General features: G+C 40.8%; 1 protein-coding gene and 1 pseudogene across 1 annotated transcript; both read left to right on the forward strand.

Moving 5' to 3' along the window:
• Positions 1-3,437: 3,437 nt before the first annotated feature.
• On the forward strand, positions 3,438-4,840 carry LOC135628828 (uncharacterized; annotated as a pseudogene).
• Positions 4,841-8,433: 3,593 nt separating this feature from the next.
• On the forward strand, positions 8,434-13,554 carry LOC135628827 (uncharacterized). The gene is made up of 8 exons (XM_065135757.1): positions 8,434-8,685; positions 8,835-8,979; positions 9,071-9,239; positions 10,190-10,460; positions 10,545-10,810; positions 10,904-11,119; positions 11,674-11,782; positions 13,027-13,554. Exons 1-8 carry the CDS (start codon positions 8,535-8,537, stop codon positions 13,089-13,091), a joined length of 1,392 nt encoding a protein of 463 aa, XP_064991829.1. The 5' UTR covers positions 8,434-8,534; the 3' UTR covers positions 13,092-13,554.
• Positions 13,555-13,654: the final 100 nt, after the last annotated feature.

The raw sequence follows: 13,654 nt of genomic DNA on the forward strand, positions 1-13,654 counted from the left end.
TTGATTTGTCCAATCAATGCGTCCAGTTTGAGAAAAATAGCTCTTTTCTTCTCCTAATTTGGGTTTTTTAGTTCAACCCATACCAAATGATGAAACAAGAAAGAGAAAATGCTTGATCAGTGAATGTAGCACAGCATTAGGTTAGCCATGGAGAAAAAGAGATCTTGAGTGGATTAAAAGATTGATCTTGCACTGACATCAACATTGGTAAGAAAGCCAACCACATAGCATCAAACAAGTTAGCACAGAAACAGACACAGAGAGAGAGAGAGAGAGAGAGAGAGAGAGAGAACAAGTACAACTGATCTTAAGAACAAATTACAATGGTTCAAATTTTACAGTGTGGCTTGAGATACACATCAAAGTCATTGACAACACATGGAGTTAGAGATCATGGCAGAAGGAACATTTCTAGTTGCCAAACAGTTTGCAACTGATGCAATGTCTTCATTACATGTGGGCAAGCATAAGAAAGAACCAGTGCTTTAGGGCACTGTATTAGCTCCACCACTGGCTTGTTGGCATATCTTCTGGGACAAACCACATGCAAGGGGGAAATCCTCTTTGATATATCTCTATATTAAAGAGGTTACACTGATAATATCTGAAGCACTTGGAAAGGTCTATTATCAATAACAATTGGCTTACTTGGTCTATTCACTAGTAGGAAAAGGACTTATAAACCATCATCTTAAAGCAGAGGTCAAAGGCAATAGCAGCAGCAAGGAACATGAAGAAATTCTCTGATGCACAAACTGCTCCATCAATTGAAGATGAGATAGAGCTTTCAGTGCCTAATTCCAAGGGCTTCGCAGTCACTGCTGCTGCAAGACCTGCAATTTCACTTTGATTTTTAGTATGCACTATTGATTTTAAGGTAACAAAAACAATATGAAAGTCTGTAAGTTGCGGAATACACCGAGAGATTCATTCACTCCCTAAATAAAACCAAAGGCTGTACACCTCTCTTTTTTAAGTTGAAGATTATCCAAGTCTCATCTTACTGTATAATGGAAGATTGCCCCCAAAAAAGCACAATCAATAGAACTGATCACCAATGGAAGAATAAGTTGAGAAAGGTAGTAGCTTGATATATAGAAATAGGGACACCAGAATGCGAGCCAGCAACAGATGAAACTAGAACAGACTTGGCAGACTCCAATCTCTCTACTGAATGGTACTAGAATATAATGTAATTGCGGAGCCAACCATGTGGCAGTTCGTCTTCCTTTCCGGGATTCAGCTGGTTGGAATGCTGGTTGCAGGGTGGAGTTAGGGCAAGTGCCCCTGCAAGACAAGGTAGAACACCTAAGATTTCATAATATTCCACTTCAGCAAAGACCCTTTGATGCCTGAATGGAGCGCAGTGAAAAATATAAGGGAGCTAACCATAACAACATTATCAATTTCATGCTTAAGTATTAGTGGCAATGTACCTAGGCCAGCGACAGGTCTCTCCTATTCATAACCAAGGCGATTATGCCATTAGTGGCAGAAGGCAGCCAATTAAAGTGTGGCTGACGAAAGATGCATAGGTTAGAGGTCGAAGGCAAGTACTAGACTGAGGTTTGCACACCTTTTGGAAGTGCTCCGTTTCTCTATGATCCTGTCACTTATGCAAAGTCCCAGTGGCGGTGACAGGTAAGAGCACAAGCAGGTCATGAGCAGTATAGGTCTTAAAAAAAATAAGCAACCATCCATAGGTCCTAATCTTGGGGCAATTAAGGACTTGGGCTAGTAGCTGAGTCCTTGCATGAAGTCATTATTTCGTGGTATTTGGCACAAGTCCGTAGTCTTCAATGTTCAATATGGGAGAAGGCTAAGGGCCACCTAGCCACAGATTACAAACAATCTCAGCTACCATACCATGGTTTTCCTCCTTTGTGCATCAACCTTGCTTTCATAGTCCATCCTTAGATGGTCTTGCTCGTCTTGTTTAAATTTGTATATACAGACTCAGAACAACATCCTGTAAGTAAATCTTCAAATTATGAAAGAGAATAGTAACAAAACTTTATTTTCCTAAACTATACTATGCTAAGGCTTGATGCCAAAATTCCTGACTGTATTTCATCAGGTTACTCAAATGATTTGTCAGGTTTCATCACCATATTATCTTTATAAAGAAGTATTATAGTAATTGGTAAGTATAGTCTTCAATATAACCGAGCAGTGCTACCTGCTACCAATTACATAAATGTACTATTCATAAATGTCCAGTGCATGAGGGATTCAAAAGAACTAAGAGTTTTCCTTTGTTAAGTATAATTGTAAATTTACGGCCAATTAGCAAGAAGGTCATAGTCCTGGAAAATATTTTCCTGGTTCTCGAGGATGCGAAAAACATGAAATGGTCTGACATCTTTGGTTCCAAAAGAGTGAGCTATTGGAAGTGCCCAGACAAGGCTTAGCAAATTGGCTACCCTTTTGTCCTGGTGACTTATATATCACAAGTTAAAGAGTTCCAATTTTTTAAGCACAAGTAGGAAAACAATGTAAATCATATGGTTTGAGCAATGAGGTTCAGATTGATCAGTACATTCACTACACACCCATTCTTATCTGTTGATTTGCATAGCATCATATGAAGTGAACAATTTAGAACACAAAAGAAAAGAAAACTAGAGCAAAAAACGCAGGCAGTAGGATTGTGAGGCAGCAAAAGCATTGAAATCTCACACACCATAACACTACCAAATTCATCATTGAGAGCACATTTTAGTGGACTATTACACTTAGAGACTAAAATTGCAGCAAATGTAATCTCGCAAGCCAGTAGACACATGAAGATGGAATCAATTGCAGCTATTAATATCACAATCCATCATCTTGAGAATCTTCTCTTCGACTAATGGTGTAAAGAGACCACGAAAAGAAGAATCATGCAGGAGATCACTGCCATAGCGAAGAACAAGGGGGCAAAGACGGCTCACCTCCGCTTTCCGACTCTAAACCCTCGAGGCGTCGGCTTCCGGACAGCGCCTCTCTCGCCCTCCTCAGCAGCTTCTCCTCTGTCCCCTTGGAGTTGGCGCCGGATCGACCCCGCAGAGGGGAGGTGGATAGATTATTTGATTTTGGATTTGGTTTCAGGAGGCGGAAATCATGAGGGAAGTTGGAGATTATATTCCTTGGGCCGAGGAGCGACGAGGAGGACGGCGAATGAAGCGGTGAGATTATATTCCATCGTCCTCGGTCCGTTATCTCGCCGTGGGATGGGGGAGGAGAACACCGTGAGAGTGGATAAACTATAACGCAATTCCTCCAACCCGTCACTTCTCACCCGTTAAATTACCTAATTTTTAGTTCGACAACCATAACGCATAAGTGGGTCCCGAAGGGTATTTCCAATGTTCGTATTCCACGTTGACTCATATGCGTCACCATCCGCATATAGAAGCCTTCTTTTATGAAACTCCGCCGTCACTGTCTCTCTCGCCCGCTCACTCTCTCGTAGACTCGCATACTGGAGATTGGAAGGATACACGATTGCGATGGCGATGGTGGCCTCCTTGTCGTCGATGGCGGTCGGCACCGCAGCGAAACTCAAAGCAAAGCCTCATCTTCTGGCCCCCAAAACCCTAACCCTCCAAAACGCTCCGTCGACCATTTCCTTCCGATCCTACCAAACCCTCACCACCATTTCCATCCCCTCCAAAAACCCCTTGCTTCCTCCCATTAAATCTTTGCCGCCGCCGCTGGAATATGAAGCTACCTCCGGGAGCCTTAAGTCCCGCCTCGCTGCTGGCGAGACCCTCTACGGCCTCTTTCTCCTCAGCGCCTCTCCTACCCTCGCCGAGATTGCCGGACTCGCCGGCTACGACTACGTGGTCGTCGACATGGAGCACGGCTCCGGGGGCATCTCCGATGCCCTCCCCTGCCTCCGCGCCCTAGCCGCCACGCGCACCCCCGCCGTGCTCCGCCTTCCTGAGCCCTCAGCCACCTGGGCCAAGAAGGCCCTCGATCTTGGTCCCCAGGGCATTATGTTCCCCATGGTGGATACTCCCGCCGCAGCCGCACACGCTGTCGCTTGCTGCCGCTTCCCGCCGCGTGGCATCCGCGGCTCCGCGCACACCGTCGTCCGCGCCTCCGCCTACGGCCTCGATGACGGCTACCTCACCCGCTGCGAGGAAGAGATCCTGGTGATGTGCCAGTGGAGTCGTTCGACGCCGTGGCGGAGATCGAGGCGATCGCCGCTGTCGAGGGAGTCGACGTGGTGCAGATGGGCCCTATGGATCTCAGCGCGAGCATGGGGTACCTGTGGGATCCTGGGAACAGGAAGGTGAGGAAAGTGCTGAGGGATGTGGAGAGGAAGGTGCTGGGAGTGAGGAAGACGCGGACGGAAGCCGACGCCGCGGCGGAGGGTGGCGGCGCCGGCGGTCCATACCTAGGGGGGTTTGCGATGCCGCACGATCCGCCGGAGGAGCTGAAAGCGAGGGGGTACCACCTGGTGGCGGGGGCAGTGGACGTGGGGCTGTTCCGACGGGCTGCAGTGGAGGACGTGCAGCGGTTCCGGCTGGTGCAAACGGAGATCGGCGAGGAGGAGGACGAGTTCGAGAAGCCCCGGGAAGAGTCGTACTGGAGCGAGTGAGACGAGTCACAGAATTCAACGGTTCCACCCAAACCGGTGGAGTGAGTTGACCCAGTAAGATCTCTCTGGTGAGTCGCAAATGGACAATGTTGCCCCATAGCATAGACTGAGTTTACTTAGGAAAACATCTGCTCTTGATATGTTTATTTATCGTTCTAATGTGCGTTTTTCATTTAGTTGTTGCAGCATATTTCAATGAACTCTTTCTAATTGATAACTTAGCAACTTCCTGCAATAATTATCATACAGAAAGATGCCAAAGGATTGTTTGTGGAAATTTTTTTTGTCATGAACTTTTACATTTTAATAGATTGTCACATAGGATGCCAATGTGCCTAAACCGTTCGAGAAATTTTCGAAAGAAAACTCGCAAGATAGAATATATTCTTTCTTCACTTGCAACAAAAAACAAGTTAATTTTTGAACTTTATAAGTAGTTATTTGTAAGGCAGTTGATATTATTTTTGGTTTTTTTAATCCCATTTACCAAGTAAAAGTATTTCTGTTTTCTCTTGGACTGTTTCTCAATATTTGCTTGTTATTGTACTGTATCTATCATTTGTTGTCTAACATGCATGAAAACAATTATAGTATAATTCAAAAGATAACAGTAGACCTCATCAATATCATTTTACATTTTCTATGTTCATTTTTCATTCTGCTGATTATTAAGTTTGTGACATGTAGCAAGGTGTCTAATAATGATTAAACAAAGACTAGCTATGACAGTTTGTCCATTTAACATATTTCTCAGCACATTAAGCTCTGATATTAAGTTTGTGCAGCATTACTGTTTGCAATTTGTCAATATTTTTAGTCCATAATGCAAGATGAAAATGTTGTTAAATCTTTAGTTACGGTAATCAACCAGAGCTTCAAATTGTAGGATTAAATCATCAATATGCAGGGAGCTTTCCTCTTGATAATTACTTAAGTCAGAAATCACACAATCATTGCTTTCTTCTCAAACCTCCATGGGCTTTATCATTGCTTTGCAAAGTGCAAAGCGCAAACAGCAGTTAAGAATCAAGCATGCTGAGTTTTTTAGTTTCTGCTTCACTCTCCAAGGCCTACATTGAGATAGATATCCTCCGTGAGCCTTAAGAAAACACTCTCCACATTCGCAGCAACAATGGCAGATGCGTCCGAGATGAAGAGTCAGTGGCTGTGGGTTTGTTTATGGTTGCTCAAAGTTCCTTGACCCATCTGGCAGCATGATCAGATGTTGAACACCTTCATATAGCAACCATTTAAGGAACATAGTTTTCTTCCTATAATTTACATGACAGAGTGGGTCATAATATCTTCCTTTGACTCATGCAGCTCTTTCTATTGTGCATGCTCCTATATTTTCTACTGCACTCCAAACACAGTTAATCTCGGCTTTTTTTTCATCTTCCAGCACTGTCACTTCTATACGAAATGCATGTTTTGGCTTATAAAAACTATGTTTCGAGTAATATTCATTAAAAGTTGGGGAGGAGTTAAAAGTTGTTCCAGAGTTACTTGGGCTTTCATCAGAGTGACAGCATCAGGGAATCAGGTAGGATTTATGAGTAATTCGGTGGGATTTTTGTGGATGTATATGAAATGCATGTTTGGGCTTATTCAGACTATATTTTGAGTAATATTGATTAAAATTGAGTGGAATTTAGGAAAAATCCAATGGAATTGTTGACTCGGTTGGATGTATTGAAATGCATGTTTTGGCTTATACAATATTGACTAAAATTGAGAATGCATCTGGTCATTCAATAGTGTTTATCTAGTTTTTATGCCTTCTGAATTGAGCAAAGAAATCTATTACCAAAAAAAGAGTTTTGGTTTCTTGTATGTTTCACAAAATGCATAGAACTGAATGTCTAATCCTTGCACTCTGCAACATAATAATCTTTGCAAACCATTGGCTTACTTCTTTTGTTTTGCAAGCAACTTGTTGTTTATAATCATTTAGAGCTATTCGGAGCATCATTTTGACATACCAAAGTTTCATGATCAAAAGTATAAGGTAATTTGTATATAGGGCATCGTGATGATATTTTTAGATGCTATAATTATTATTAGTAGTAGGATGATAGGTTGTCATTGCTCTCAACTAGTTGTGACATTATGACTTCTTGGTGGCATGGGCAAATAAGTATGTTGAAAGCATGGCATCTAATAGCTACTTTATCTTCATTGTTTGACTTCTGTGACAGTAGGTTCTAGCAGATCTATTTCTAATTTATGTTCAACACAAGAAGAATTTAGGCATTTAAGTGGTGGCCAATGTTAGCCTAAATCTTGCTCTTTATGTAGAGAGATCCATCATTCAAGTCCAACTCAATCCCTGCAGCAACAAATCATGGGTTAGGCCAATGTCCAACCTAAAGTGGGAATTTGCTGAGCTTCCACTCAATCCCTCACCCAACCCCAATTACATGCCCAAAGCTGTGCATGGCTTCTGCTAAATACATCTGAAGCTCTGTTCACATGTTCTAAAATGACACAACAAAATAAAATGCTCTGTACACCAACTCTTTCCACAGGAATCTTCCAGTGTTTGCAGTAAGCTTTCAGGCACATGTGATCTGAGAGAATACTGTCAATGATTGTTGACCAACAAGTCAATTGATTAGCTGTTTCATTGTCTGGTGTAAGCAATGAAGTCAATGCATCCCCATTTCTTGTTCCCATTTGACTGAAGTATTGGTCAATAAAAGTCAAAGCCAGTATGGCATCCATGGAGTTTTGCCTACCTCCACTCTCAGCAAATTGAAGGCCATGACAGGAGTAGGAAACCTACCAAATTTCTTATAGCAGTAGCACTCATGAAATGGCACCAGTGGAATCACCAACCTGGTGCACATCAATGTCCTTTCCTTGCTGCCATCATTCTTTTCACATCTTAAACAAATCCTTCACAGTGTGTCATTCCCTATGTTTTTGTGTGATTAAGCTGGGTTTGCTATTTGTGTGTGTGTGTGTTAACAAAACAACCTTTTTTTCTCTCATTGTTTTTCCCAACAGTGCATAGTGTCAATGTAAAAAATGGTGTATTTTCAACTCTATTATCAACTAATTTGTTGAAGTACAAAAGAAATATGTATTTGATTTTATTGATTTAAGTTATTAAGGGCATCTCTTTATCATACTTATGCTTTGCTATACAAAATTTATGAACTTAGTATAGTATAATCTAAACAGATTAGGATATTTGTTTCAAGGATTTACACCCAAACAATTGCTAATTTGGCAAATGAAATACTTGGTTTTAGGTTGCTTCAATCTTTATGAACCAGTAAGATGGTTGTACATAAATCTCATATCCCCAGCCAACATGCATAATGCCAAGGAATTAATGATATAAGAATATTATATCTAATATTTTTGCAGAGGAATAAATTACAATTCAACTGGGAAAAGAAACACTTGATGATGTGTTCCATTCAAACACAAATTTGTCTAGCAGTCACCCAAAATTCAGATCTATTTATTCTAAGATATACTTCATTATGATGTCAGGTATATGAATCTTTTATCGGCATATCTCATTACATCCATTTTTTACTAATTTTATAAATTATCATCAGCATTACACTAATTTCGAAGTCATTACATTTTTTTTTGTGATAATTTCTCATCAACAATCCCCTAATCATCCAATTTAAGGCTTATTTTGTTAATAACAATTTCCACAGGGGTGTATCTGAAAAGAAAAAGAGAAACCCTATATTAAGACTAAGTGACACACAGCTTTTATTTTTTTTTATTTTTATATTTGATTAATGTCTGATTTAATTAAGCACACGTTCTCGGCGCCTGAAGCAACCGAGTGGTGACGTCTATATTTATCCCCCCCACATCCCCCAACGAAGCGGTCGATCGCTCAACACTTCCGCTCGCCCTCCCTCTTCTTCTCCTCCGCCATTTCTCCTTTCCCCTGCGACTCGAAGGGCACCGCACAATGGAGGCCTTCTACTGGCTGCTCTTCTGCTGGCTCGCCGTGGTGGTGGCGGCCATGGAGCTGAGCAAGACCAACCGGGATCGTGCCTCCACCTCCTCCGCCTTCAATTCGTTCAAGAACAACTACATCCTCGTCTACTCCCTCATGATGGGTGCGTTCCCCTCCCCCTCCCTCTGGATCTGGCGTCTCACCGCCCTCCCTCGCATCGGCCAGATCTGATCTGTTCCGAGCGTCTTATCATTAGATCGTTCGATCAGATCGCATGATTCTTCACGTTTCCCCTTCTCCTCGTGGATGCAGCTGGAGATTGGTTGCAGGGTCCATATGTGTACTACCTCTACAGCCAGTACGGATACGGGAAGGGAGACATCGGTCGGCTCTTCATCGCGGGCTTCGGATCTTCCATGCTGTTCGGAACCATCGTCGGATCTCTGGCGGACAAACAGTAAGCACTCCCTCGACCAGAAATCGATCTGGAGCGCTTGGGGCTCGTCCTCGATCTAGTGATCGTTGAGCTTCTTTTCTCGAAATGACAGGGGTCGGAAGAGAGCTTCTGTCACCTACTGCATCACCTACATCCTCAGTTGCATGACCAAGCATTCTCCGCAGTTTAAGGTCTTGATGTTGGGGCGCGTATTAGGAGGGATCGCGACGTCGCTCTTGTTCTCGGCATTCGAGTCATGGCTCGTCGCAGAACACAACAAGGTGAATCTGGATCTCACTTATTAGATTCAAGAAATATGCTTGGTTTTGTTCAGAGAATTCCTTTCTTATTGGAGACTGGTAGGGAAAGTTCGATGATCTGTGCCACTTTTGTCTTTTCGAGTAGAACTCAGTCAGATTCTCTCATTTCGTTGTATACTGTATCTGCTGTCGCAGACACCCCCATTGACATTGTTATTGTCAGACTCTGCTTCTGGTCAAATTGCTGAACATTTTCCATGCATCTGTTTAACTTTGCAGCTTTAGAGTCTTATTTATCATACATTTCATCTTTACTTTTCTTGTTAATTCCTCATCAACAGAATTACTCAAACTGGCCTTGTGACTTCAATTTTACACTGTAACTCATTATAGATTATAAAGAGAGAGGAAGGTAAATGACAAAAGTCGGGAAGAAGGAAACATGAGAAACAATACTATACAGGATTGCAATAGATAATAAGAACCCTGTGGGGGGTGAGTTAAACAGTAAATAATTGAGTCAGTTAACTTACACAATTTCTTGAAAGATGAAGTTTGAAAAACTTGCATTGAAATGTTCAAAAAATACTCAATTTTTACAAAACATTTATTATTACTTGTAGTGTCACATAAATTCTTGGTTTCAGGCATGACATTTAACTTTATATGGAAATTAGGCATATTTTCCTTTTTCTTATTGGAATGAAATTTTGTACTAGTATATTCAAGATCTTTGGTTTCTATTTTATTTGTACACAAAACATGTGAACCTGAATCAGAAGTCTAAGCATCTCCTGTAACCATCCAAGATCATGTCATGTTGATGCTTGGAGATGAGAAACACTAATGGAACAAATGCTGAGCAGAACTCAGATACTATCCATATAATCTAGACATCTGTAATGTTAGGATCTTATATCCTTGTTATAACATGTTCCATTTCTCATGTGTCTTTCGGTGCTATAATACAGAGGGGTTTTGAACCACAATGGCTGTCCATAACTTTCTCCAAGGCTATCTTTCTTGGCAATGGCCTAGTTGCCATCATCGCTGGGTTATTTGCTAACCTACTGACGGATAACTTGGGATTTGGACCTGTTGCCCCCTTTGATGCTGCTGCATGCTTCCTTGCAATTGGCATGGCAATTATATTATCAACATGGACTGAGAACTATGGGGATCCGTCTGACAGCAAGGGTTTACTTACGCAGTTTCAGGTTGCTGCAGCGGCTATTTCTTCTGGTTGGTATTACTATGTTTCGATTGTATTTAAAGGAAATCTCATTATGGCAATCAGTAGTATGATAAAATAATGTGTTATCTCAGATGAGAAAATTGCGTTGCTGGGTGCGATACAGTCACTGTTTGAAGGTTCCATGTATACATTTGTATTCCTTTGGACCCCTGCTCTAAGCCCAAATGATGAAGACATTCCTCATGGTTTCATTTTTGCTACATTTATGCTGTCCTCAATGTTGGGTAGCTCATTTGCATCTCGACTATTGGCCCGTCCAACTCCTAGAGTTGAATCTTACATGCAGCTTGTATTCGCAGTCGCTGCAGTCACTCTCCTCCTACCTGTTATTACCAGTGTATGCCTTGCTTACTGGCTCCATCTGTGTTTCTTTCATGCATTTGTGTTCCTTTCATTCAATTGTTCTGATTTTATATATGATATGTTGCAGTTCTTAGTAGCACCATCCACAGTCAGAGGTGGGAGCATTTCTTTCGGGGGTTGTATTCAGCTTGTTGGCTTCTGTACATTTGAAGCATGTGTTGGAATATTTTGGCCATCCATTATGAAGATGAGGTCCCAATACATTCCTGAAGAAGCTAGGAGCACGATCATGAACTTCTTCCGCATTCCCCTTAACATATTTGTGTGCGTCGTGCTTTACAATGTAAGCATCCTATCACATCGTTCTGTTATCTCATTATTAGTGAAGTGGTCTTCCATGCAAAATTTGGCAATGCTCTACAAGTGAAAATTCAGGGTTTATGTATTCTATAGCAGTTCCATTGGATGCTCCATGAGCTGGTAACATCAATGTTTCTTGTTGTCTACAGCAAGTTCCTCCGAAGCTGTAGGTTCTCACATACATAGGGATAGAAACAACCTTGCCCATAGGTTGACTTTTGTTGGAAGTCAATCTGAATCAGGTTCTACTTGGGGACCTGAATTCAACCAGCACTAAAAGAAAAACCCCAGCACTTTTTGACTGGCTTTGTACATTTGTTACAGTTTAATAGTTAATAGGGTTCCTTTTTTGACAGAAAAAACATTTATGTTTTTTGTCATTTGCCATGTTGAATTCTGAAGACTCTGTTGGTTGATATTTAGGATGCATTTAGTTGAACTATTGATAAAGGTTTCTTTATTGTTTAACAAATAAAAGATTGAGGAAGCACAACATTATTGTAGTTATAAAATGATCGGTGAATTGTCAATTTGCAGGTGAGCGCATTCCCTATGACTGTCATGTTTGGCATGTGCTCTTGCTTCCTGTTCCTCGCTTCACTTCTTCAAAGGAGGCTGATGATGGTTTCTGAGATCCACAGATCAAGTAATACAGAATCTCTGATCTCTCCCTTCTGAGTGGATGAGATTTTCTCTTTTAGTCTTTAATGTTCTAAATATTTCTGTCAAAACTTGAATACAGATTAATCTTACTTGGTACTACAAAATACTGAAAGAATGTACATTATCTTAAAGTTTTTAAACATACTGCATGTTTTTTAGGCATAACAATTTTCTTTAGCTGATAGTTAAAAAAGAGAATATAATACAATCTATAAATTTTGCAAATATCAGCTTTCTTCTACTGTTTATGTGTTAGTAACTAGTATTGGGCAGTGTCTAGCATAATCCAACTACAAAAAGAGACATAAAGGTAGGATTTCAGAATTTTTCCTAACTTTTTGTGGACAAAATGAATGCCAAAATATAGTGCTTGTAGATGATACATGCAAACTGCCAAACACGTCATCTGCATGTTTTATATCTCAACACGAAGGCAAGAAACCAATTCACTTGTTTTATGCTCATCACCTTTGATACGACCAACTTTCATCAAACCCGCCTCCGGCAGTGAGGAATAGCATTTGATAGATTCGACCAATTATGTTGTTTATGGTTTGTGCCTTGACCACTTTTCACTTATTTGTTCGAACTCTTCTGCTTATGATCGTATGTTGGGTGACAAAAATGTCTGTGCACCCTATGGTATTTCAAGGCCTGTCAATATCCTCTCCAAGCCACAAGCCAGGGATTTCCCATTTATTAATTTGGTGATTCTCAAACCTGTTGTCATTTTCAGATCATTAAGTTAATAGGCCAAGTTGATGGGGTGAGGGTTGCTGTTTTAAAAGAAGCTTGGAACTAGTCTTCTCAATTAAGTTCATCATTTTCGGATCATTAAGTTAATAGGACAAATTGATGGGGTGAGGGTTGCTGTTTTAAAAGTAGCTTGGAAATAATAGTCTCCACGATTAAGTTCATCATTTTTGGATCATCAACTTAATAAGCCAAGTTGATGGGGTGAGGGTTATTGTTTTTTGAAGTAGCTTGGAAATAGTCTTCTCGATAAAGTTTGAGCATGCTCCCTAGCTAGTGGTTTGTTGTGGAATCACTGTCAAACTCAAATTTCCTCAACACATTTTGATTTAGGATTGTTCCATGTTTTTTTTTTTTGGATCAGTGCAACATATGCAGACACAGAAATCCATCAAGTTGTATTCAAATGTCAGCATATGAGTTCTCTTCTTTTCTCATATTATGATATATTCTCATTGTTGTTATTTTAAGCAGAATCTCAAGATTGGACTGATATGAAGGAGAGAGATACGGAAGCAGAGCCACTGAACATTGGGTGAACAAGAAAAGATGGGAGTAACATAATAAAAAGTGGCCTTTCACCATATTGCTACTGAAATCATTTCTTGGTTCCTGTCGTTACTAATACAAAAATAAGTTTGCTGCCATGTTTAGGTGGATAAAATTGGGGACATGCAGTCATGAGGCATAGAACATCACAAGTGCAATGACTCCATATGAGGTTCCCTCTCTATTCTCATCTAAAAGGTGGTCCTGCACAAGTGCAATCCTAAGTTATACGAGTATCTCAACGTAGTGGTTATCAGTCAGTAGCCCAATTGGTTTTCTGTTCTACAATCCCTTTCTGCTGCTCCTTTCTTTTTTATCTTTTTTTTGCTTTCATGTTCTTTGATATTATATCCACGTCTGAGTCTCGTCATGTATTCAGAGAATAATTAATATTATAAGCCTTCGGATCTCGTGATTTCTATTTATAAAACGCTTCTCTAGCTCTTTTTGTTACAGCAAGCAACCTGCTGTTGTTGTTTTTGACAGATCACTACCGTCTCGTGTTTCTTGTGAAACTAGTTTATCATGTTTTTTTCATGTCATCTCTCGGTAC

Source organism: Musa acuminata, chromosome BXJ3-1, assembly GCF_036884655.1.
Source record: "Musa acuminata AAA Group cultivar baxijiao chromosome BXJ3-1, Cavendish_Baxijiao_AAA, whole genome shotgun sequence".
Lineage (NCBI taxonomy): Eukaryota > Viridiplantae > Streptophyta > Magnoliopsida > Zingiberales > Musaceae > Musa > Musa acuminata.